This window comes from Podarcis pityusensis (genome assembly GCF_964106645.2).
Source record: "Podarcis pityusensis genome assembly, chromosome: 6".
NCBI classification, from domain to species: domain Eukaryota; kingdom Metazoa; phylum Chordata; class Lepidosauria; order Squamata; family Lacertidae; genus Podarcis; species Podarcis pityusensis.
Genome location: NC_138030.1, coordinates 93,641,236 through 93,667,016, shown reverse-complemented (window position 1 = coordinate 93,667,016; position 25,781 = coordinate 93,641,236). Strand labels below are relative to the sequence as shown.

The following is a 25,781-nucleotide window of genomic DNA, read 5'->3' as shown; positions in this document are numbered from 1 at the left end:
CAAGCAGCAGTTCGCCATATACAGTACCCAACATGACATTGCACATCAAGGGGCACAAGGCAAAGGCGCAAGAGCAGGCCAAGCAAAGTCCTTCTGCCTCACCAGTCTGTACCCCTTGCCCTAAGCCAGTCTCATCTCACAGCCATGCCCTCGCTGGAAGGGCTTAAGGACACACCTGCTCTCCCGTTTTTGAACCCCTGCAACAGAGAAGGAAACTTGGCTGGCTTCAAAGCAGCATTGTAATGCTGAGCTAATGTGCCATTTTGAATGCTTGAAGTGAGCTACAGAAATGCCAAGCGCTGCTAATTAAGTTGGACCTTTCCGTTCTCACTCACCTCTGGCTACTGCCCAGCAACACCATGCGGTCTGTTTTGACTCCGTAGTGGCCAAAGGGGACGTCTGCCACTAGGTAGCAGAGGTGAGCAGCTTCTGTTAATCCTTTTCCAGCTGGATAGGTAAAAAGAGGAGCATATTGCATCATGGAAGGATAAGAAGAGATTAAAAGGTAAAGGTAAAGGGACCCCTGACCGTTAGGTTCAGTTGCGAACAACTGTGGGGTTGTGGCGCTCATCTTGCTTTATTGGCCGAGGGAGCCGGCGTTTGTCCACAGACAGCTTCCGGGTCATGTGGCCAGCATGACTAAGCTGCCTCTGGCGAAACCAGAGCAGCACACGGAAACGCTGTTTACCTTCCCGCCAGAGCGGTACCTATTTATCTACTTGCACTTTGACGTGCTTTCAAACTGCTAGGTTGGCAGGAGCTGGGACCGAGCAACGGGAGCTCACCCTGTCGCAGGGAATCAAACCACCGACCTTCTGATCAGCAAGTCCTAGGCTCTGTGGTTTAACCCACAGCACTACCCGTGTCCCCTAAGAAGACATTACAATATGCATTATACCAAAAGTGCTGCAGCCTACCCCTGCTGTAATACAGGGAATGCGGGGTTTTGTTTTTGAAAAGGGTTTTCCCTCCCTTACATCTCTAACACTGATAAAACACAAGCACAACACCCAGTTCGCAAACTCCATGGTGAACGTCAGCATCAAAATCCACAGTGGGAAGCAGAACCCAATGTGGCTGTGGCTAAATATTGCCCAAGGTGACCTTAGCGGTCCTGAGTCAGTATCTCCAATCAGTCCAATAATGGAGCTGAGAGACCAGGGGTCTCCTGGTATAACCCTCCTAGCGAGTGTTGTCGCTTTTCATCATTGAGCCTGCATAGCCTGTTTTGCTGCATAAGTTTCTCCAGTAACACTAATTGCCACACAAGCCCTACAAAGGTACCAGATTTTATATAAATGAACAACAGAGGGAGAAACGCCCTCGGTCCAGAATACCTGAAGGAGCATCTCCACCCCCACAGTTCTGCCCAGACACTGAGGTCCAGCTCCGAGGGCCTTCTGGCAGTTCCCTCACTGAGAGAAGTGAGGTTACAGGGAACCAGGCAAAGGGCCTTCTCGGTAGTGGCACCCGCCCTGTGGAACGCCCTCCCACCAGATGTCAAAGAGATAAACAACTACCTGACATTTAGAAGACATCTGAAGGCAGCCCTGTTCAGGGAAGTTTTTAATGTGTGACATTTTAATGTGTTTTTAATCTTTGTTGGAAGCCACCCAGAGTGGCTGGGGAAGCCCAGCCAGATGGGCGGGGTACAAATAATAAATTATTAGTATTATTATTATAAATGGAGGGAGAATATGGGGTAGGTGGGATCCCCATGGGAAGAACGGTGCTAGTATCCAAAGTTAGGCCTGGTCCCTGTCCCTGGGGTTCTTCCCTAGTGGGCCCCACCCCTTCCTCACGATTCCTCCGTTCCTATGAAGCTGGAGCGGTGTGGGAAGCAGCCACGCTGCTCTCGGGGCTTAAGAACAGGAGCTGGAATTGTGGGTCCTTGGTGGGTCTCCTCACCCAGTGTCTCTCCCATGGTGACAATGGCTCTGGAGTTCAGATCTGCCTCTCCCACTCGGTTGGACAGGATAGCAGCCAGATGTGGCCTCCAGTCGCCCCATTTCTCATCGGCGCAGCACTGCATTCGAAGAGGGGAGGGAGGGAAAAGGGAGGGAAGAATCAGGGCGCAAAATACATGAAACATTAAAATGCATTAAACTTTGCTCAACGTTTAAGAAACAGAAGAGATGTTTCCACATGAGATTGCCTTTCAGATTTGCCTCGCTTCAGTTCACAAGTTCAGCAGAGAATGGAAAAGAAAGGAAATGCTTGAGTCCTGGAGCAAATCCAAGGCTTTTGTCCTTAGGAGAATATTGTAGCTATAAACATATATACCAACGCTGCTGCCTCCATGCTAGCATCCAACAGATGAAGGACTTTGTGCAACGCCGTCAGCATCTGGTGCCGCTGTGGAACTTTCCTTTGCAGGACAGGCCCTGCCATGAGACAGGTGGGAGAACCTGCCTAGGGCAGAAGCTTCAGAAACCAGGAAACTTGCTCTGCAGCAAAGGCAAATCGGGCAGTGGAGCATGACAGTGCCCACCCCCCGGGGGCTCAGGAGCAATGGAGCAAAAAGGAGGCATTGCCAGAACAAAAGCCAACCGCTTGCCCCCACTGCCTATTCCACATGGACCTATGCCTAAGCAAGAGAACCAGGAAGGGATGGCAAAATGTCATCCCTCACATTACGCTGTGCCGCTCTCCGTGCCTAGCAATCAAGCGGCAGCTACAGAAAGCTGAATCAGGGTTTCACCTTGGGACAGGGTATCCTGGCTCTTAGGACAAGGTTCTTGGGCCTACCTGCCCGGTTTGTCCCTGTCTCAACCCCCAGGGCTTTTGTGGAACCATGCCCTGTCATGGGAGAAGAGACAAAGCCCAGCCAACACTGTGCTGTGCTTTCCTTTCCACTGGTTCCAGCAGAAAGAAAGATGGCGGTGTCTACAGGCAGAATGCTGCACCGGACGTATCTGGATCAGGGCGACCTCCCACGGATGCTGGAGCTTGGACTGGCAACTTCTGGGGCTGGGCCATGAGACTGTGTGCATGCAGGCGTGGAACCCCTCCTCAGGCACAGAAGGGGGCTGCAAGTGCAGCATCAGATCGTAGGACTGGCGGGCAAAACAAAGCTGCTTCATTAGTCAGGATTTTTCTAACACGCAGAAAAGCCTGCCCTTCAGCACTTGCCTGGTCAACAAAGCAATGCCTGTTGCTTTGTCCTTGCTCAAGTGCCTAGTCCCAGGAACCGGCTGCAGGGACATACACCTGGAAAATGCCAGCCTGCTCCATCCTGATTCCTAACCTGGGCTGGAAGAAGCTGGGAAATGGTGGCCGTAGCTCCGCCTCAATGCTGTTGATTGGCTGATCTACAGAACAGCATCTGGTTTTGCATAAATGATATTCTTAAATGCTCCAAGAGCTTTGGCCAGGACGCAAACTAAACAATAAGCAAACAATCCCCCTTGTATGAATGCCAGGTTTTGGCACATGAGGTGAATTAAATTTGCCCATTGAGCTCTTCCATGCCCTCCCTCTTCTCTTCACAGCATAACAGAACATCACATTCAGACTCGCCACCATTCACCCTTAGGACACCTGCATTTTAACTGTTTGTTTGGATGGATGGATGAATGAATGGAATCTAGGAAATTAGCTAGATACCATCTATCCAAACAGCTAAAATGCAGGTTTCCTAAGGGTGAATGGTGGGAGGCTGGTGTTCATACACTGTAAGAGCAGCCTTTTGTGCCAGCAGAGTCTTGTGGACACTTAACTGAATGGCATGCGGGAAACAATAACAGCGCCTAACTATGGAATTAAAGCACCTTCAGGTGGCAGCCTTTGCTTTTGAGAGGCAGCAGGAGGGGCAAAGCAGAGGAGAACACAGGGGGGAGGGTGGGACTGGCCAATAATTTCTCTAGAATAAACCTCCTTAAGGATGGAGTGGGTCTTCACCAAGAGCTGACACAGGGCTCTGCAGAGTGCCAGGGTGGGGGTCTCAAAGCAGCGACTCTAGCAAACAGGAACAAGCAACACACAGCGCCTTGGAAGCCACCCAGAACTGCTGTCCTGGTCTCTGCTTTGCTAGAGTGCTACTATTGTAGGTAGTTAGCTACCAGTTCAGCAAAGATCAGGTGACAAGGGGCCAAAGAGGTTTCCACCTGGTCCTATCAAGCTGCTGTCTGGGGCTTGGGCTCCTTAGTCTAAACTGCCCTGGGGTTGTGTATCCCGGACCACCAGCCCTGACAGGTTCAGATGGCTGATCCTAGATGCAGACAAGAAACTTAGGCAGAAAAGGCGGCTGACATCAGTACCAGGGATGCCTGAGGTATCCTTCCAGACATGAGCTGGAAAAGCGTTTGTAGGGGGTCATTGAAGGCCAGAGTGCTAGTGAACCTGCAACGAGATGGAAGAAAGCATTTTTAATAGACTTGGCAAGCGATGAAATGCTTGGCTGGTCTAAGACATTCTGTTGCCTAAATTGACGGACAAGGTGGTGCCCTCATTCATACATGCACATGCGCACGCACACACACACAGAAGTTGACTGACAGTTGAACTTTTGCATTGCTTTTCCACCACACCCGAGGACAACAGCTAGCTTACAAGAAGCAGAGCGCAGGCCTCATTGCACACAAAGCTCTGTCCTCCAACGTGACCCAACAGTTTTCTGCACACACCAGCATTTGCTGCCTCAGTCTGCCTAATGTTAGGGCCGGCCCTGCTGAAATCCTGAGAAAAGTGCACTGAGAGATTTTGTGGTAGTGGGTGCTACATACCCACTCACGACCCAGCTATAGGTCCTCGGGTCCATCTTGCTTGATAGAAAGAGAGCGTGGCCCCACAGATGGTTCCTCATGGCCCAATCCAGAGCTTCCTGCAAGAACCAATAAACAGCCAGCTCTCGACATTCCATCAAACTCCCCTGTATTCTGCCACACTCCAGCGTTGCTAAGAAACAGAAGCCAGTAGAAGGGACTGTGCAGAGAAGGGCTGGCTTAGTGGTCAGAGGCCACCATTGAGTTCCACAGACAAGACATTGGTCGACCTGAGGCAGGGACATCAATGATGGACAGAAAGTCCAAGAGAAGCACTGGGAAGAAACTGGAATGCTCTATGTCCACTCCTTCATATGAAATTATGAAGCTGGCACACAGTACATTGCCAAGATGCTAACGTGAATGCCAATGAACAGGTACCCACATGCCTTTGTGGTGGCCCTGTGCCAAAATACAACCATTCTGGATTTAAATTTTTCAAGGGACAGGTATACATTTACCCTTTCTCTCCAGGTGGCACTTATAAGTTTATTTGAAAATGGAGATGTACCTTCTCATTGTAGAGAGCTGGTGTCACATCTGCTAAAAGCAGCCAGGCCTGTTATCACCAGACACTGGAAAGACTTAGTTGGGGCTAACCTTTTATCATGCTTCAAAAAAGTGTGGGAGACAGCCTTACTGGAAAATCTTACACACCAATTAAGAGTGCCAAGAGGGCAAAGCAAAACAGAAATTATTTGTGATGTGGTACAATTTTATTATGTATGTTAATACATACGTATGTTAATAACACAACTTAAATCCACATCCAGCACCCAAAAGACTATGGATGATTCAATAAAATATATTTGACAACCCTGCCCCCTCCCCTCTCTCTCTCTCTCTTTCTCTTTCCTATGTACACCAATATGTCTATTCAACATACAATGCTTTAATCTTCTCGTTATAAGAACTGTATAATGTGCTTTCACCAGTGCCCTTTGTTTTTTTCCTGTATTTAATAACTTTTTGCTTTATTATTTCTGTATTGCACAATTTTAAACAGGTGCTCTTTTACAGATGTGAAAACCTAAGTGCTTCTTAAAATTTAACAAGAGAGTTATTTACAAAACTAACAAATTATGAAGATGCCGTTGGGCATCAGACCATTGGATTGTCTGCCTTGACTGCCAGTGGCTGGCCGAGGGCACAAGCAAAGGTCTTTCCAAGCTCTGCTACCTCAAATCCTTTGTACAAGGTCCCAAGAAGAGAACCTGGGGCATTCTGTACCCAAAGCACAACCAAAGTTAACAGTTTTTACATAGTGCTTTGCTTTTCAATGCTACTTACAAGCAACACTGTAAGGGAGGCCACCACTGAAAAGTAACAGGCATGCACTGATTTTTGCTGGTGTGAACGTTGCTGTAGCAGAAGTGGCTTCTGTACTGCAGTGATTAATTTGTGATGGCTCAGACACAGGAGAAATCATTTGATGCAACTAGGATATGTGTATGTGTGCGACCCAGGCCTCTTTCTGTGCATTAAACCCACAAAACTTGCCACAGAAGACATAAGCTTTCAGCTTACTTTTTTCCTGCCGTAAAAGAGGAGTTTGGTGAACTTCTCTACTCTTTGCTCTGGTGTGGCGGCACTTGGGACAATCTCCCCCGTGAGAAGATCTGGAGTCCCACAGCCCTGCACTGGCCACTCCTCATCCGTCAGGTTGATCAAGTTGGCTGCTGGCTCTTGCCTTTTGTACCTTTCCCGGCGCCGGATATCCTGCATCAGCAGCTCAGCTGTATCTGAGCCCACCATGGACTGCAAAGGGACGAGGAGAAAGCACAGCGGCTACAGGATTCAGACGTAATTGCAAACATTGCAAATTTTACAAATTTACCTAGTTGGACAACAAACAGCTCAAACTCCTGAAACTTGCGTACTGACACTACACAAATTCTCAAATTGCTATGCGTTCTTTTCTTAACAGCTTGCATCTTTAATTTATTATTTATTTGCATAACGTTTTATGGGTCTTGACCGTTGAAAAACAGGATAGATTGTTAAATAGACATGCATATTGCATGGTGCCAATTATGTCAAACCCTCTCCTTAAAAAATGGAAATAAAGGTGACATTTTAACACTTCTGACATTTTGAATATAAAACGTAGGATCGACAGTTTCAAGTTCATGCTGCACATGATTCAAATTTATTTCAGGTTTTACCGGAAAAGGCCAAAAGGTCTGCCTGGCATTATACCCAGACCTCAAAGCTGAACACTTGAGAAGGAAGAACAAATACCATGCCCTTTCTTCTAGGGTTTTGGGGAAAATAAGGGTAACGTAAGGACACCAGACATTGAGAAATCCTCCCAAAATCAATGGAAACCTGCACTCACTTCCCAGAGGTCTGGGTCCACACTGCACGTACAGACTCCAACACCAAGGAAGACATCAGATATCAGTTGCAAAAGTGATTGGGGAGGGATAAAGGTGAAGTCTAAGCAGAGGAAGTTGGTGAAAACGTGGGCCACAAAGGGGTATGCTAGCCAGGCTCTCTAACTTATCTCTGCAAAGATTCGCCCCGTAGGAGATACACACCCCGTTCTGCCGGCAAAGGAGGAGGAGGAGTTTCCAAAGCAGGGCAGAATCTCTGCTTCGGCTGGAGTCCAGGTCACAGGCCACAGCTGCTCTGCGCTGACAAAACGTCATCACGTCCACCTTGTGCAGATCCTCCCTGGAAGAGCAGAAAGGGGAGCAAGGACTTTCAGACCCATAGGTGGCCCAGATCTCGAGGACTGGGTAGGTTTGGAGGTTTGGAGGGCTGCGGAGGGCAAGATTCCCCATCCCTGCTATATAACATTTCCAAAGGCTTCGACGTGACCCCTCCAAACTGAATGCACTCACACACTCTTGCTGAAGCAAGTATCATCCCACAACTCTCCGGGGCATTTCCCCCGTCACTTTCCTTACTGCAAAAAGTCCAATTCTGCAAGGAAGTTGGCTTACTGCGCAAGACCTCCCAATCAACTATAACTGTGCAACCTGAATGTGTAGCTACGTGACTGAATCTGTCCTGAAACCAGTGACTGAGCACCCTTCTCAACAACTCAGCAATCAATGCAATAATTTGAATGCATAAGCAAACCCTCTGGCTTTTGCCCAGGAGCTGGTGTGAGGAGAATCAAATAATAACGACAGTTTAAGAGAGCATTCACCATGACAACTACTTGGGGGAGGCGGAGAACTTTTATTTCCACCTTCCCTCACCCTCAACTTTTTATTCTAATCCCATATCATTAGAACACTGTGACCAGTACAACATGTTAAAATAGCCTCCTGCAGCCCAAATGGCAGAAATGAAACACTTTCTTCAGGCTACTCTAGTGCCTGAAACAGAAAATCCAACCAGCACCCTTCCTCTGATTGACAAAGAACACAATTCACTGGGCAGTTTTTCTGTCACAAGAAAACAAAGAAGAGCCGCAAAGGAGGAGTTGTGTGCTCCTATTCATTTCAGTGGGGCTTGCACAGCTGAACACCCTGGTACACAGCGCCCCATGAGTCAGATCCCCTGACTCCCACTTTGCTGCCCATCAATAACATCCAGAGCCTGTTGCCTGGGACGTCTCAGCTTGCTTCAGAGTAGGGCTGCCTCAGGGCTACGGTGGAGAATGAAAACTTAAGTTGTACTCTTTCAGAGGTCATGTACCTGATTAGAGGTCCTGGGAAGGCTCTCAATTCTTCCTGCTCAGCTGTATCATGTAGGATCACCTGGAAAACAAGGAAAGAGTCAGTGAGTGGGATTCAGATAATTGTCTGCACTCACTGTAGCTAAAGTGGTTGTAGAAAGTATGCTATGTTGTGCTTGTTTTAGGCATCTAGGGTTGCATAAGCTCTTTGAACATCTTCCTGCCCTTGTCTCTCTTCCTATGGCACACAATCAGGCATCTGCCAATTCAGCTTTCTGGTTTTATGCATATCTGAGGGATCAGGAGTGTGTGTGTGTGTGTGTGTGTGTGTGCACGCGCGCAAGCAAGCTGCCATTGGCTTGTGCAGTTTTCTGGGTTCGTGCTAATCTGAGGGATTAAAAGGAAATATATATATTCTTCCATTCAGAAGCACACAGGAAATAGTTACAAGCACAGCCTGTATTTTAATACTTTGTTGGAAGCCGCCCAGAATGGCTGGGGAAACCCAGCCAGATGGGTGGGGTATAAATAATAAATTATTATTATAAGAAATGAAAGAAAGAAGTAGTAGGCCTGAAAAGAGGAGTACCAGAAAGTGACAACTGACAACTGCCCCAAAACACCAAAACAAATAATCTGCAATCCCGAGGGGAGTTGTTTGGAGCCCAGTTTCCCCCAATTTATCAAATTATCCCCATTTCAGGTAAGCCCACATATACAGGGGCAAAGCATGGAGACTGGTGTCATCGAGGGATGTGGGCTATGCAAATAAAAACAGTTACAAACACATAGAAAATGTCTCTGTAGACAAGCCCTAACAATATTATTCAGTAAATCAGCTGAAGCTGAAAGGTAATGGCTTATCTGGGGCAACCTAGTAAATTTATGGTGGAGAGATTTGAACAATGATATTTGTGACCCCTTAATAACTAGAGTAGCTATTTCATAGGAATCCCCATGGCAAGGGGATCACAGAATAGGGTCTGCAATATGAATTCTTCCAGCTGCCTGCAGAATCTCTGCTTTCTTCCTTTTAAAAAGAATGTTTCTACTGATTGCGATGAACCTTGAAATGGATTTCTGCCAAACAGCTGGAAATCAGAGGGTGTCTAGAAGACGCTTTAAGCAAACACCAGGGGACAGGCTGATGTTGGGAGGTGCCAGCGCAAAGAAGACATTCCCAAATCCACAGATAAAGGAGTTGTTAAAACAAGGCTCATAGCTGACTGACAGCAAAATAAAACAACGAGAGAGGTGAGGCAGGAATGAAAGAGTGAAGTCAAGACTCAGGAGAAAGAACTGTCAAAGCAACGGAGGGCAGATTTGCAACAATCATCTCACTTCCAAGGGGCAAGTTAATGTTTACCTCCAGGCTGTGCATTTTGACAACAGCAGGTTGCCCATCTGCTGGGTGATTAGGACATCCTCGGACCAGCTGCCCCCCAGCTCCAAAGCACACAGGTACATGAGGGACTCGAAACTTCAGAGGTGCCACAGGGTGAAGAGGAACTGGCAGGTCTTCTGCTAAATGACAAGACCGGGACCGTTAGTGACTTGTCATTGGCTTAGGCCAGAGGCTGATCCCAGACTGACAAGAAAGCAAGCTGGCTAAAACGCACATCAAATAAGCTGCTCAGTGAACTGTAAATCTGAAAGAAGGCAGGAAGAATAACTGCCTTGTCATAGGGGGTGACAGTGAAGGGAACAGAACTCAACTCAACTCAACAATAGAAAGCAGAAAAGACATAGAGGAAGCTTGGCAGGGGATTGGACTCGATGGCCCTTGTGGTCTCTTCCAACTCTATGATTCTATGATTCTATGATTCTAAGCTGATGGGGTAACACAAAAAGAGTTTGGTCAAGTTCAGACACATGTTGGGCAGCTGCAGTCTTTGAATTGGGAAGGTGGGAGCTTTACAGGCAAGTGTTGCCCCTGCATCACACATTACTGTAGATCAGGGCTGTGGAATCTGGCACTCTCCAGATCTTGTTGGACTCCTACAACTTCCATCCATGCCAAGCCAGTGCGTCCGATGATCAGTGATGTTGTGAGTTGTGCTTCAACCACATCTGGATGGCTACAGGTTATACCTTCCTTGTTTTAGATCATGGGTCAGCAAACTTACTGTGCCTCGGGCCGGTGTCTCCAGCACCGATCACATGGTGGGCCGGAGGGCGGGGAAGCGCATGCCCATATGCGTGCGCACACGCTATTTCCGATACACTTCCGGGTCAGAGGAGCACTAGAAATAGCTTGTGCACATGTGCATGGGCCTCCTTTGACCCGGATGTGCACTGGAAATAACGCTTGCGCATGCGCATGCACAAATAACACTTGCGCATGTGCACAAGCTATTTCCGGTGCTCCTCCTACCCAGAAGTGGGTAGCGGCGCAGCACCAGTAAGAGCAGGCGGTGGCAGTGGGCGGCGGGGGTTGCCGCAGGCCGGATAAACGAGTCCCTCGGGGCCTTATCTGGCCCACGGGCCTTAGTTTGGGGATCTCTGTTTTAGATCCGCAGGGAAGGGGGAAGATGCACAGCCATGACCCCCACCACACAAAGATGGGGGCCATCCTGTAAGTGACTGAAGTAAACCTTTGTTTGACATGCCTCCTGCCCGACTCTGAGCCCCAGACTAGAAGGATGCCTGTCGTTCAATGTGTCTAAACAAAGAACTGACTCAGTCTCAAAGGAGGATGTGATTTCACAAGCAAAAAGGGTACATGGATGAGAAGTACAGATCACTACTCCTGTCAAACCTTCCCACAGCTTTTCTCCATCATAGTTTTTGTCTTCAGCTGAGCTCTGACACCAGTTAGAAAAGAACTTGGAGGTAATTTACGGGCAAATGGAGGGTTCTGTCCAAATCTGCTCCTGCACCATCCTTCTGCTTTTAAAACTCTAACCTCACCCCTCTTTTAGGTGATGGGAACACTCCCATGTTTAGACAAATAGCATCATTTATTTAAGGTATTTCCACCCTGCCTTTTGGGGCAAGCCCTCACAAGGTGTCCTACAATGCAAATGTTGAAAAGAAAAGGGCTGAACATGCACAATTAACAACACCAGATTAAAAACCTATATAGGGGGTCAGATTGGAGGGATGAAAAAAATCCACGCAAAGAAAGAATGCACAGTGGTAGCCCTGATGCTAGCCTCAAGGTGTTGGCAAATGCCTTGGTCACCTGTACACCAGATGTTCCTGGTGTTGGAATACCTTACCTGCCTGAATGGGGCTCCAGTCCTTGGAGGGAGCTGCTTCGTAGTGGCTGGAGGGATCGAACATGTACTGGCTAAGCTCATAGCTACTTGAGCTGAGGCCCGATTCCTTATACTTTTGGAGCATGCTTGGTTCCTCAGGCAATGGAACCTACAATGGAGAAAAGGAGCGGGGAAGAGGCGGAATAGAAGGAACGATGTTCTTGACGAAAGGAAAGGGAAAATGAACTGCAACACCCTTTACAAAGAACTTTAAAGCTGGCATTTGCTTTCTAAGGCTCTCAGGCCTATCCAAGTAGCACCAGCTGGGATGAGGGAAGAAGAAAGGATACCCTGGACAAGCCCCAAAGCTCGCACCTCATGCGCTGGAACACTGGTGTTCTCCTGGAACTTCCACTGGAATTCATCCTGAATCTGTCCTTGTTGCAAAGGATAACTGTAATTTATATCATAGGAGCCATCTTTCTTTGAAACGTAATTGTCTTCGTAGGACTCATGCCTCTTAGACCTTATTGAAGAAGGGTAGCAAAAGGGGGGGGGGGGAGAGAGATTTTGTTTACAAATCTGTTGGCTGCACTCTCACAGAGAGCTCATGCATCTCCCCACAGGAGAGCATGGTTATGCATTAAGGGCACATTTGCGCATATTTTGAGGCTGTTTGGGATCCAGGGTCTTACTCTGAGTGAAAAACAAAAACGGATCTATTAAAGATGACCTCTTAACTTTTCTTTATTGAAATGTTTGCAGTGGTTGGATTTCAGATTTGCTGCAAATAACAGGGCAACATATCTAGTTCTCCAGGACCTACACAGAAGAAGAAGAAGAAGAAGAAGAAGAAGAAGAAGAAGAAGAAGAGGAGGAGGAGTTTGGATTTGATATCCCGTTTTATCACTACCCTAAGGAGTCTCAAAGCAGCTAACAATCTCCTTTCCCTTCCTCCCCCACAACAAACACTCTGTGAGGTGAGTGAGGCTGAGAGACTTCAGAGAAGTGTGACCAGCCCAAGGTTACCCAGCAGCTGCATGTGGAGGAGCGGGGAATCAAACCCGGTTCACCAGATTACGAGTCCACTGCTCTTAACCACTACACCACACTGGCCTGCAGAGTGCGCATCCCGGGACTATATTCACCTGGCAAAGGTCTCAGGAGCCTCCTGTGGGGAAACGTGCTTCCCTGAGGCACACTGCAAGAGCAGAGAGTCACCAAGTGTCCTTCACAGACACTGGATTAAAGAGATCTTAGTCATTTCCCAGTTGGGTGGGTCAGCTCATGGGATTTCCTTACCAAACTGGAGTCCCATTGTGATGCTCTGCAAAGCCGCTGCTTTCTACCCGATGTTGATCTCTGTAATAGTTCTGGTCCCAGTAATTTGTACCTTCGCCCCAGGTATCTCTCTGTCTTGGATCTACATACTCAGAGAAAATAAAAAGGAGCAGCTCTACCTCCAGGCATCTGCAACATTTAAAAACTGATAAAGCTACCTTGGAGACACCAGATACGATTGCCTTTTGTTGTCAAAGGGGCTATGTTTAGAAACAATGTACCGTATTTTTTGCTCTATAAGACTCACTTTTTCCCTCCTAAAAAGTAAGGGGAAATGTCTGTGCGTCTTATGGAGCGAATGCAGGCTGCGCAGCTATCCCAGAAGCCAGAACAGCAGGAGGGATTGCTGCTTTCACTGCGCAGCGATCCCTCTTACTGTTCTGGCTTCTGAGATTCAGAATATTTTTTTCCTTGTTTTCCACCTCCAAAAAATAGGTGCGTCTTGTGGTCTGGTGCGTCTTATAGAGCGAAAAATACGGTACATCTGATTACAGGAGGCCATTAAAAGTCATGTACACCAGAGGGTTTTTTACACATGTGAATGCACAAACATAGGCAACATGTGTGCACATACTTGCACACCGGAACTTACAAATGTTTGTTCATTCTTAAAATTTCTATATTGCCCCTCATCAATGATCCAAGGTCTGTTCACAATAATACAAAACAATTCCAATAAAACCATATGAAAAAGTGCCAGAATCCACAGTAGAACAGTCAGCTACACCCCAGGCGCCAGGATTATCAATTCACAAATGCTCGGAGGAACATTTATAATTTGTTAGGCTCAGTCAAAGGTTCACTCAAAATCTACCTTTAGATTAAGAAAGGTCTATGTACGACTGAAGGGACGCGGGTGGCGCTGTGGGTAAAACCTCAGCGCCTAGGACTTGCCGATCGCATGGTCGGCGGTTCGAATCCCCACGGCGGGGTGCGCTCCCGTCGTTCGGTCCCAGCACCTGCCAACCTAGCAGTTCGAAAGAACCCCGGGTGCAAGTAGATAAATAGGGACCGCTTACCAGCGGGAAGGTAAACGGCGTTCCGTGTGCTGCGCTGGCTCGCCAGATGCAGCTTGTCACGCTGGCCACATGACCCGGAAGTGTCTGCCTATAGAGTGAGATGAGCGCACAACCCTAGAGTCTGGCAAGACTGGCCCATACGGGCAGGGGTACCTTTACCTTTACCTTTATGTACAACTGAAACCTGGCAGGGGCAAAATGGCCTTCCCCTCTCCATCTGACCCAAGTTCACACCTAAGCCATACCCTCTGTCCCCTCACCACCCTTTATATACGCCTGCCTTGAGTGTTTTTTGCCAGATTAAAATATGTCCTTGGACTCTGATCCTGCTTTTGATTGCCTGTCTGAATGGAGAAGGGTGGGTGTGGGTGGAAACTAACCTACTGTGTAAAGGTAAAATTCACACTCGTGCCCCGCCCACTTTAGCCTCTGGTTCTGCCTTCCACTTGCATCTGGCCAGTCTCTAGCTCTCCTAGAAAGAAAGTTATGCAGCAAAATGTGCCGGTACTTTCTAAGCAATTTCTGTGAAATGAGAGTGGTGTTGGCTACCACGTTTATTTTTTCTGAGAGAGAGATCTCCATAATCAGGACCAGCACAGCATTTCACATGGTAAGTATAAGGTTGCCAGGGGCAGCTGTCTCTCTAACTCTATGTCATGCCATGCTCCCAGTGGCAGCCATTTTGTGTTATGCCATGCCCACTACATGGCAGTCATTTTGTAACTGGCACCCCCAGCACTCTCTCAAAATTTGAAATGTGCCCACTAATCCAAAACGGTTGGCAACCCTTGTCTTACTATATTGTATCCAAATTGTGCATGGTGGTTCCTCAGATTAAGGAGTGAATATTCGCCTATGTTTGGATAGTGTTGGACATCATTTTAAATCAAGATAACAGGCTGAACCTTTCAAAACTTCTAGATTCTATCCACCGATTTCAAAACTGCACTGATTTTTTGGTTTCTTAAAATTCCTGCATAACTCAAGGTATAAATGTATTAGTAAATAAATAAATCTGGGACTTCCAGGGCCTGTAAATGGGGTGACATTTAGGCTCAGAACTAGTTCTGAAAAAGTACTGAGAATTTTGAGCCTTCGAGACAAAAAAATCACATTCTTGCTGAGATGGACTTCTTTTTTTCTTTTTCTTTTTTTTAAAAATCCAGAATTTATCAAATGAGGAGGGTCATTGAACACAGCAAATGAGACAATGGTAAATCTAACCACAGAGAATTGTTGGGCTGTGTACATTTAAAGCATGTCTAAACTACATGAGTTTCTCCAAAGAATCCTAGGAAGAGTAGTTTGTTAATAGGGGTAAACCACAGTTCACACAAATTATTTTCTGGGTTGGGGAAAATAATGGGGATTCAATGTGGTTTCAGTGTGTGGTGTGTACGCAGCCTTTTACAACACAGAGCCATGAAGGAGAGACAGAGGCAGAGAACAAGCATGGCGTAAGGAAGGCTTTGAATATGTACAGACGCACACACCACCAGAATGAATTCCAGAATTCCTCTTCAACCCAGTTCCATCAAGTATTTTTAAACCAGTTTTGTTTCTGTGGAGAATGCAGTACCTCTCTCACTCTGCCAAGTTTGGGGGTATCTCTGGTAGTCGTCATGCGCATAATCTTCCACAAAGGTCCGGTGATGGTCTTCATAACCTTGCCTGAAGCGTGGCCCAAAGGAGAGAGAGCAGAAAGGGAGATGGAGGAAGCTGCTTTGGGTAACTGTCTAAATTCCTCGTTATTTGTGAGGATAAAAAAATCAGGAGGGAAATGCTGTCAGAAACAGTTCCAAAAACTGCTATGGAAGGTAATAAATGAGCTATAATGACCACTTGGTAATTGAAATGACCTTCTCTCCCACTTCCAGCTCTGTATTTGATCATTGAAAAATATGAATACAGACCACAAATAAATCCCTTGATGTTCTACTTACTTTACCTCACCGATGCAATGAATAGCTAGCCTGTCTATAATTCACCAGGGTGAATTGTGAGAAGAGACAAGGCAAATGAGATCAGGAACGAGAGCAGGAGCAAGTTACAGGATAAAGAAGCAGTGTGACTACAACAGTAGATGTGATATAGGAGATACAGAGGCCCAAATCAGATAAAGCAGGAAATAATGGTTTCTGCTATGTAAACAAGCTGCAGCAAGCATAATGTTTGTATACTCCTCTTCTTTCACAAGCTTTCAATTTCAGTTCTGAACTAACCACGGTTCCCCATAGCATCCAAATTAAGGGAACTGTGGTTTGTTTCAGACTATGTTTAGTGAGAACTAGTTGGGAGCAAACGGTGATTTCAGGACCTGTTTGTTTTCTCGAACAATAGTTTAAATCAGGGTTAGCCAACATGGTGCTCTCTAGATCTTGTTGGACTCCAACTTCTACCAGCATGGCCAGTGATTAGGGATGATGGGGGCTGTAGTTCAGCAACTTCTGTAGGGCTAATAATAATAATAATAATAATAATAATTTATTTATACCCCACCCATCTGGCTGGGTTTCCCCAGCCACTCTGGGCGGCTTCCAACAAAATATTAAAATACAATAGTCTGTTAAACATTAAAAGCTTCCCTAAACAGGGGTCCCTGCGGATATCTGCTAAAAGTCTGGTAGTTGTTGGCTAAGCAAACAACAGTTTCCTAATTCGGGCATCACTGAGAACTGTGGTTTGTGTAAACCTGGAAGTGAAAGCTTCCAACTTCTCTGCAGATGCATTAGGGGAGGAGAGAACAGCCAAAACTCATCACAGCTTGTTCATATAGCGGGAAAACATAAGGCCTGAGCACATGAGGTCTTAAACGTGAACAGTGCCCCCCCTCACCCCCCCCCCAGCATCCTCAGACGCATAGGCTCCTCTTTAGACCTCTGTCAAATTAGCTCGAATATCTGATGCATCTGATTGAACATGCAACTGGAAACACTCCTAAGAGAAGAGATCCTGGTCACAGGGAGATTACTAAGCACATTCAACAAAAGACGCGAGGAAATGCTCTGCAACCTTTGTGCTAATTACTCAAAGGTCTAAAGCGTACCAAACGTGTACCCAATGATGCTGGATGGGACCCAAGTGTGAACCCCTACATCATCCATGCTGGAAACGCCTATAGTTATCCAATGTCTGAATCAGGCCATTGTTTTTCCAGTGATTTTTAAAATTATTTGCTGAGGTGATAGGGAGCTCCAAATTAGTTTGGAGTAGTGCAGCAGGAAAGGGGCTGCGTAATTCTTTAGTTGGCATTTTCCAACTAAAAATCCCACACACAATCTCCTTCTTTCACCCCAGCAGAAAAGATCTGCAGATCCAGTAGATTTCCCACACAGAGAGAGAGAGAGAAAGCTACTAGAGGGATCCTGTAAATGAGGAGATAGTTATCCCTCTCTTCCTCCTTTGGAACTACTTGGATTAAATGCTCTGATTTGGAGTTCCACACAGCTGCATTAATATAAAAAAACAAACAAACATTGGAACTGAAGTGATAAATGAATGTTTGAGGCCCTCTGTACGAAACAGAGAAGGGCTAGGAGACTATATGGAAGAAGAAGCTCTGCTGATCTCTCTGCAAAGTCCCCCAATCCTTCTGAGTGTTGTCTTTCTCAACTCATCATCATCATCATCATCATCATCATAATTTATTATTTGTATCCCGCCCATCTAGCTGGTTTTCCCCAGCCACTCTGGGCAGCTTCCAACAAAGATTAAAAATACATTAAAATATCACACATTAAAAACTGTCTGTTTTCCCCCAATAATAATAATAATAATAATAATTTATTATTTGTATCCCGCCCATCTAGCCAGGTTTCCCCAGCCACTCTGGGCGGCCTCCAACAAAGATTAAAAATACATTAAAATATCACAAATTAAAAACTTCCCTGAACAGGGCTGCCTTCAGATGTCTTCTAAAAGTCAGGTAGTTGTTGTTCTCTTTGACATCTGGTGGGAGGGCATTCCACAGGGCAGGTGCCACCACCGAGAAGGCCCTCTGCCTGGTTCCCTATAGCTTTGCTTCTCGCAATGAGGGAACCGCCAGAAGACCCTCAGAGCTGGACCTCAGTGTCCGGGCAGAACAATGGGGGTGGAGAAACTCCTTCAGGTATACTGGGCCGAGGCCGTTTAGGGCTTTAGAGGTCTTACCTTGAATATGACCGGTTGGGATAGCCAGTTTCATAATACTCTGCTCTGGAGTTTGGCCTCCTATAGTCCTGGAGTCTTGGGTGATGGACAGCATGGTGGTATTCTACTCGAGCATCTGGCCAAGGCTGAGGCCTAGCCCAGGGTTCATGGTGGTACAGCCACTCACTGCTGTGCCTGGATTGAGGCGGTGGAATGCCATGGGAAACTGCCCTCCATGGGCCCCTCTCGTAGCCTTCCATGTGGGGAACATGTCTCCCTTGTGGCTGGGCCTGCTGCGGTGGGACCCAAGGATCCATCTTGGACTTTCTGCAGGGCCTGCTTTCGTTCAGATTTCCTTACCAAACCTGCTTCGGCTTCCTGCAAAGATAAGCATAATTGTAAGAGAGGTGACGCAACAAAAACAGCCCGTCTTTAAAATATCCCAAGGTTTCCATGCCTCGTGGTTCTCTGCAGACACACATTAGAGCACATGGGCAGTAGCCTGCAAAGGGCTCCCGTGTAAAAAGCAAGGAAGCCCATTGACAAGCTCAGTGGCAGGGCAGGTCACAGGTTCAATACCCGGTGTCTAAATAAATGCACTAAAATTGTATGACTTGGTGCAAAAGATGGGTCTGTGTAAACACGTTGTATTTTACTTTGCTTTATTTTGAACACTGAGTTTGTTCAGAGGTTGACATTTTAGGCACAGAGTTCTGACAGACTAGGAACACTGAATGGACAGCATTCAACATGACTGATCTCAACATTTAACAACAAGAATTACAAAGCACTTTTTCTAAGTCCTCAGAGAACTTCACATACACTATTTCAGCATCTTACAGCAGTCCTGTAAAACTGTGGCTGGCATACGACCAACTAATAAATTCATAACTGAAGTGAGAACGGAACTGAACACTTAGTTGCTCTCTCAACTAGTACATCCCTGTATTCAAAACACCACCTGTGAATAAATCTTAAATGCCATGTTCTGTAAGAACAAAAGGTATTTCTTCCCCTGCTGGCCCATTTTTAAAAGTAACCCATGCCCCCTATATTTTGCACTACTCATCTTTGTCAACCCATCTGCAGCAAGTCCTAACATCTGACCCTGCACAAATGGTACTGACTCAATTTGTTTTTGCTTTTGTTTCACACCCACCCTCTAGGCAGAGCAAACCGAGTTTCAATGGGATGTTCCAGGATAAATCCTGGGGTGAGCAACAATATTCCCACCAACACGTGAGCTTGTTTACACACACACACAAACACACAGACACACCACACCTGTTTAAAAGTGAGACCACCAGCTACAGCTCTAAATGCCGGCCTCAGTCCTTCTCGTCCCGAAAGGCAGCTGTCAAAGTCCGCCTGCCACATCACTTGATGGCTCACTAACTCTGAGCCTGCGCTGGGTCAACGCTCCCTGCTTCTTCCTGTGCCAAAGTCCCAGCCAGTTCCATGGCACTGATTAAGCCGGGCAAAGGGCTTGCTTGCTCAGAGACAAAGATACCTGTGGCTGTTTGTAAACGGCAGAGGGAAACAAACATAAAAGGCAAAAGAGTTTTCCGTATGTAGAAACACCAGGGAGCAGGAGAATTTGAAAACCCAGTATAGGGATGGCATTAATGTTCAGCATTTCTTTTCTTTTTTTCAAAAAATTTTATTGGTTTTCACAAAATTATAAACAAATAAACAAACATAAATCATAACCTTATTAATATTACACTTATTAACATTGTCAAGTGACTTCCTCGCTTCCCCTTGGTTGAATTTCAATGCATATCCTTTTAACGGTTTTCCAAATCATAGTTCTTATAAATTTAACTTGAACATTAACATCCTTAAATCTTTTCATTTTGAGATTGAACATATTAATTCATCACTTAGCTTATATAAAATCCTAAGCCAATCAAGTATCTGCAAGCTGTTTCCAATTAACTTAACATATTTAACTAAATAATCATTAAATTTTGTCCATTCTTCCTGATACTCCTCCTCCTTCTGGTCGCGGACTCTTCTGGTTAGGTCAGCTAGCTCGGAAAACTCCATCATCTTCATCTGCCATTCTTCCACCGTAGGTAGTTCTTGCATTTTCCACTTTTTAGCCAGCATTTCTTTCTTTCTTTCTTTCTTTCTTTCTTTCTTTCTTTCTTTCTTTCTTTCTTTCTTTGCACTACAGTCTTTTGCCTCACATCTTCAAACATCCTCCTGCAGGCACAAGGGCCCAAAACAACAACTTCTTTTTTGGTACTGAAAAGTGAATTGCTCCGAGAAGGAGCTGTACAGAATGATTCCCTTCCCTGAAAGAAACTGTTCCAAAGCAATGTGCAGCAGACACTGGTGAAAAAGCATTGCATGCCGCAAGACTCTGAACCACGCTTGGCCCGTTCAGAGGAAGTAAGCCCTACCAGACTTGGCATGTCATCCCTTGACATATTTTTGACAGTAGTCCACATTGTATTTTGCAGTTTGTTTGTTTTTTTGTATTATTAATTGAATTTATATACCACTCTACAGTGTTACCTCAGGTTAAGTACTGAATTCGTTCTGGAGGTCCGTTCTTAACCTGAAACTGTTCTTAACCTGAAGCCCCACTTTAGCTAATGGGGCCTCCTGCTGCCGCCGTGCTGCCGGAGCACGATTTCTGTTCTCATCCTGAAGCAAAGTACTTAACCTAAGGTAATATTTCTGGGTTAGCGGAGTCTGTAACGTGAAGCGTATGTAACCCGAGGTACCACTATATATCCAAAGGTCTCAGGGCGGTTCACATAAAAAGTTTCCATCCTTCCCGCCCCCCCCCATCTTCACTAATGTAATCATTTAAACAACTGGTGCTTACACACATACACACCCTGCCCCCCAGCTAGACCTTTCTGTGCTTAAAAATCTACCAGTCAACATGCCAACTTGATTTAAGCATTTTAGAGCAAAGTTTTACACAATTCCTGCGAGGGTTAATTCCTTGGGATGCAGCTGGAACAAAACGCAAACCAGCCTGCAAGTGACTTTAACGTACAAAAGGAGGATTATTAGAATCCAAGGCTACCCGCCCACCTCCAGAGAGTGATCAAGTTTCCTAAACACGTTGACAAGTTGCATTTCATGCATTCTGCTTTTTCCCCTGTCTTTACAAATTTTGAAATTGCGCCCCCCGCTCCCTTGCTCGCCTTCTTCTTTGAAATGACTTCCTTTATTTATTGCTAATGCTTTAAAAAAAAAAGGTTTACTTACACCACCTATCACTAAAACAAAGTCTTTGCTTATGCCTCTTCATCCCATCATGACAACAAGCTGTGCGTCTGTCTGGCTTATTAGCATAGCCACGCCCACAGGCATTCCCCGCCACGTCAGCTAGTCGGAACCTTCCAGCTGGGATCCTTGCTTGCCGCCGGAACCTTAGTTACGCGCACTACAAATAAGGGAAAAGATCGGTGGCCGCATAGGCACCGCCATATAGAGAAGGTCACTTCGCTACTGGACAAAGCGCTTGCAAAGCGTTTTAATGCCCCTGATCGCTCCCAGCATCAAAGCAGCTGTACATATGTCAGCTATGTCTTGAGATAACTGCACCAGATGCATTTTTTTAAAAAAGAGAGGTTTTATCCCCATGGAGCGTTGATTTCCGTGTTCTTGTTATTTATTAAATTTGCATGCCGCCTTTGATCCGAAGATCAATAGCTGTAGGAGCTATGGATGTTGCACTCTTGCGTGCAAATACATGAGAACAAGTGGAAACTGTAACAAAACGTTGCAGTGCAGAGTGCTGCCTCTTCAGGATCTAAGCCACTCTATTCCCCACCCTCCGCACCTCCCTTTCCAGGCGCAATGTGTGTTATCAGTCTTCCTTAGGCTGTTCGTTTGCAACGTTTTTGTAGTTGTGCAACACCAAGCCTGCTGATAATAATAATAATAATAATAAATTTTATTTATATCCCGCCCTCCCCAGCCGAAGCCGGGCTCAGGGCGGCTAACAACAATCAAATAATCAAAAAATCAAATAATCACACAATCTAAAAATATTTCATTATAAAAATTAATTAAATCAAATTGATGGCAACCAATTAAGCAAAGTTCTGTGCAGGTTGCCAGAGGAGGGAGTCAGGCTGCGCCCTGATCAAAGGCCTGTCGGAACAACTCTGTCTTGCAGGCCCTGCGGAAAGATGTCAAGTCCCGCAGGGCCCTAGTCTCTTGTGACAGAGCATTCCACCAGATTGGAGCCGCAGCCGAGAAGGCCCTGGCTCTAGTTGAGGCCAGCCTAACCTCTCTGAGGCCTGGGACCTTGAGGATGTTATTATTTGCAGACCGTAGGTTTCTCTGTGGGGCATACCAGGAGAGGCGGTCCCGTAGGTACGAGGGTCCTAGGCCGTATAGGGCTTTAAAGGTTAAAACCAGCACCTTAAACCTGATCCTGTACTCCACCGGGAGCCAGTGCAGCTGGTAGAGCACCGGATGAATGTGATCTCGCAGCGAAGACCCCATAAGGAGTCTCGCCGCGGCATTCTGCACCCGCTGGAGTTTCTGGGTCAGTCTCAAGGGCAGCCCCACGTAGAGCGAGTTACAATAATCCAGTCTGGAGGTGACCGTCGCATGGATCACAGTGGCTAGGTCAGGGCGAGAGAGATAAGGGGCCAACTGCTTAGCTTGGCGGAGATGAAAAAATGCCGCCTTTGTTATAGCTGTAATCTGCGCCTCCATAGAAAGGGAGGTATCGAAGATTACACCCAAACTCTTAACGGACGGTGCTGGCACTAATTGCACCCCCGCAAGAGATGGGAGTTGCCCCCTCAATCCCATATCGTCCCGACCCAGCCAGAGGACCTCTGTCTTCGAAGGATTTAACTTCAACCGGCTCCCACGTAACCATCCAGCCACAGCTTCCAGACATCTGGTCAGTGTGTCTGGGGCCGAGTCAGGATGGCCATCCATCAACAGATAGAGTTGGGTGTCATCAGCATACTGATGGCAACCCAGCCCAAAACTCCGGACAAGCTGGGCGAGGGGGCGCATAAAGATGTTAAAAAGCATCGGAGAGAGAATCGCACCCTGAGGCACTCCACACACCAAGGAGTGGCGCGATGACAATTCCCCCCCAAGCGCCACCCTCTGTCCCCGACCAGAGAGAAACGAGCGCAGCCATTGAAGGACTGTGCCCTGGATCCCCACGTCGGCAAGGCGGTGGTCCAGGAGTTCGTGATCGACCATGTCAAAGGCTGCTGACAGATCTAGAAGAATCAGCAGCCCCGACCCACCTCGATCCAGCTGCCTGCGGAGATCATCTGTTAGGGCGACCAGAGCCGTCTCGGTCCCATGACCAGCGCGGAAGCCGGACTGGAATGGATCCAAAGCAGATGTTTCATCCAGAAACCTACCAAGCTGTTCAGCAACCGCTCTCTCAATCACCTTACCCAGGAATGGAAGATTCGAGACCGGGCGGTAATTGGATAGATCTGAGGGATCTAATGATGTTTTCTTTAAGAGCGGACGCACCACTGCCTCCTTCAGTTCCCCTGGGAATGTCCCGGTGCCAAGGGACAAATTGATAATATCCCCCAGGGGGGCCCGCACCTCGTCTGGACACGCTCTAATCAGCCATGACGGGCACGGGTCAAGAGGACAGGTGATAGCATCCTCTGCATGGAAAGTGCCATTTTGGCGGCACGCATAAGGCTGTTATTAGCATGTGGGACCGTGCAAGAAAATGCTGCAGCGGGAAGTGTCTCAGAGCAGAAATATTTGCATGCCCTTTAAGCATGTAATCCTGATGTGGAAGACAGGAATGTAGTGCATCAGCCTGCAGGTAAATGGACACTTTTGTGATAAATGAAAACACTCCCAGCCAAATTAAAAACTAACGTGGCGAGGAGGAGGCTGGAGAGACCCTTTCCTCCTGACGGGCTAGCTTTTTACTTGCAGGTAATTGTTTTATTACATGATGGAGGAGTCGTTCTGAAGGAGGTGAGGACAGGTGACCCCACCTAGGCCCGAAGTCACCCCCCCCCCGCGCCAAAGCAGGCTCAAAGCTTCTCAAAGCTTTTCAAAATCATTTTCTCAGCAGCTAAAAGGCATTAGCTAAGCATCAGAAGCATTTTGCTCTGCTGTAGCAAAGGTCGCTTCTCAGGTAGGTAGCTGACCTTGCCAAAAGGTACATTCAACTTGCCACTTTTCTTTCCGGGAACTGTGCCAATAGAGCAAGAGAAAAGAAACATATCTTGGACACGATGGAACGAACGCAAGGCTTCTCATCCCCCTTTCCTGTGGAAGTAAAGGATGAGATTCCCCTACTACTCCGCCTGGGGTCTCCAATGTGGTGCACCCAGCCTCCACTCACACTATTCCTATGTTGGGAAATTTGGGGGTGGTTTGTGAGGATGTTATGTACTGAGTTGAATTGGATCCAAAATGCAACAGTCTGATTGGTCCTAGAACAATAGGATCCAACATGCAGCAGCCTGATTGGTCCGCAGGAGCCACCCAATCCAGCTCCAGGTGGAAGTGAATCCACAACCTGATTGGCCTATAGGAGAATCCCAGAATTAGCCAATCACGTGCAGCCCATTGTGTAAATAATGTATATAAAGCAGATATTGTGGGGGAACTTTCATTCCTCACTACTATGAGCTGAATATAGAGCATGAAATCCACTCTCGACTCCGAGTATATTTCAGGGGAAGAGCTGTTTGGGATATTTCCTGCTTGTGAATTATTGGGGTGTGTGTGTGTGTGTGTGTGTGTGTGTGTGTGTGTGTAAAACACATGCCTAAAGCTTTAAATCTGGGATGGGCATGGAAGTTCCGAGATCGGCCACCAGGTGGCACTGCAGGCCATGCTCCAGCTGCTGCTACAGGTACCAGTTAGTCTCGCATTTTCAACCTCTTCCTCCTCCATTGCACTGGCTAAATGATTCATTGCTGGACTCCTATCGCTGAGGCCAAATGTACCTTTGTTGTTGTTGTTGTTGTTTAGTCGTTTAGTCGTGTCCGACTCTTCGTGACCCCATGGACCAGAGCACGCCAGGCACTCCTGTCTTCCACTGCCTCCCGCAGTTTGGTCAGACTCATGTTTGTAGCTTCGAGAACACCGTCCAACCATCTCGTCCTCTGTCGTCCCCTTCTCCTTGTGCCCTCCATCTTTCCCAACATCATGGTCTTTCCCAGGGAGTCTTCTCTTCTCATGAGGTGGCCAAAGTATTGGAGCCTCAACTTCACGATCTGTCCTTCCAGTGAGCACTCAGGGCTGATTTCCTTCAGAATGGAGAGGTTTGATCTTCTTGCAGTCCATGGGACTCTCAAGAGTCTCCTCCAGCACCAGAATTCAAAAGCATCAATTCTTCGGCGATCAGCCTTCTTTATGGTCCAGCTCTCACTTCCATACATCACTACTGGGAAAACCATGGCTTTAACTATATGGACCTTTGTTGGCAAGGTGATGTCTCTGCTTTTTAAGATGCTGTCTAGGTTTGCCATCGCCTTTCTGCCAAGGAGCAGGCGTCTTTTAATTTCGTGACTGCTGTCTCCATCTGCAGTTATCATGGAGCCCAAAAAAGTAAAATCTCTCACTGCCTCCATTTCTTCCCCTTCTATTTGCCAGGAGGTGATGGGACCAGTGGCCATGATCTTCGTTTTTTTGATGTTGAGCTTCAGACCATATTTTGCGCTCTCCTCTTTCACCCTCATTAAAAGGTTCTTTAATTCCTCCTCAT

General features: G+C 46.7%; 1 protein-coding gene across 7 annotated transcripts in view; it reads right to left on the bottom strand.

The window, feature by feature from the left end:
- The window catches only part of SEC16B (SEC16 homolog B, endoplasmic reticulum export factor), a 54,009-nt gene extending 32,610 nt beyond the window's left edge, over window positions 1-21,399 (bottom strand). For 4 of the 7 annotated variants that reach the window (XM_081012098.1, XM_081012101.1, XM_081012102.1 and 1 more), the window contains exons 1-14: window positions 19,367-19,618; window positions 18,104-18,460; window positions 15,534-15,625; window positions 12,897-13,017; window positions 11,970-12,120; window positions 11,616-11,763; window positions 9,761-9,918; window positions 8,415-8,476; window positions 7,304-7,439; window positions 6,291-6,521; window positions 4,725-4,822; window positions 4,260-4,341; window positions 1,909-2,026; window positions 336-447 (exon numbers count right to left, since the gene is read on the bottom strand). In XM_081012098.1, coding sequence (XP_080868224.1) covers window positions 336-447; window positions 1,909-2,026; window positions 4,260-4,341; window positions 4,725-4,822; window positions 6,291-6,521; window positions 7,304-7,439; window positions 8,415-8,476; window positions 9,761-9,918; window positions 11,616-11,763; window positions 11,970-12,120; window positions 12,897-13,017; window positions 15,534-15,625; window positions 18,104-18,399 — 1,805 coding nt within the window. In that variant the 5' untranslated portion in view covers window positions 18,400-18,460; window positions 19,367-19,618. Of the gene's footprint in view, window positions 1-335; window positions 448-1,908; window positions 2,027-4,259; window positions 4,342-4,724; window positions 4,823-6,290; window positions 6,522-7,303; window positions 7,440-8,414; window positions 8,477-9,760; window positions 9,919-11,615; window positions 11,764-11,969; window positions 12,121-12,896; window positions 13,025-15,533; window positions 15,626-18,103; window positions 18,461-19,366; window positions 19,619-21,313 lie in introns of those variants that run through there. The other 3 variants (XM_081012099.1, XM_081012100.1, XM_081012104.1) reach the window with 3 other exon arrangements.
- Between the last annotated feature and the right edge of the window lie 4,382 nt (window positions 21,400-25,781).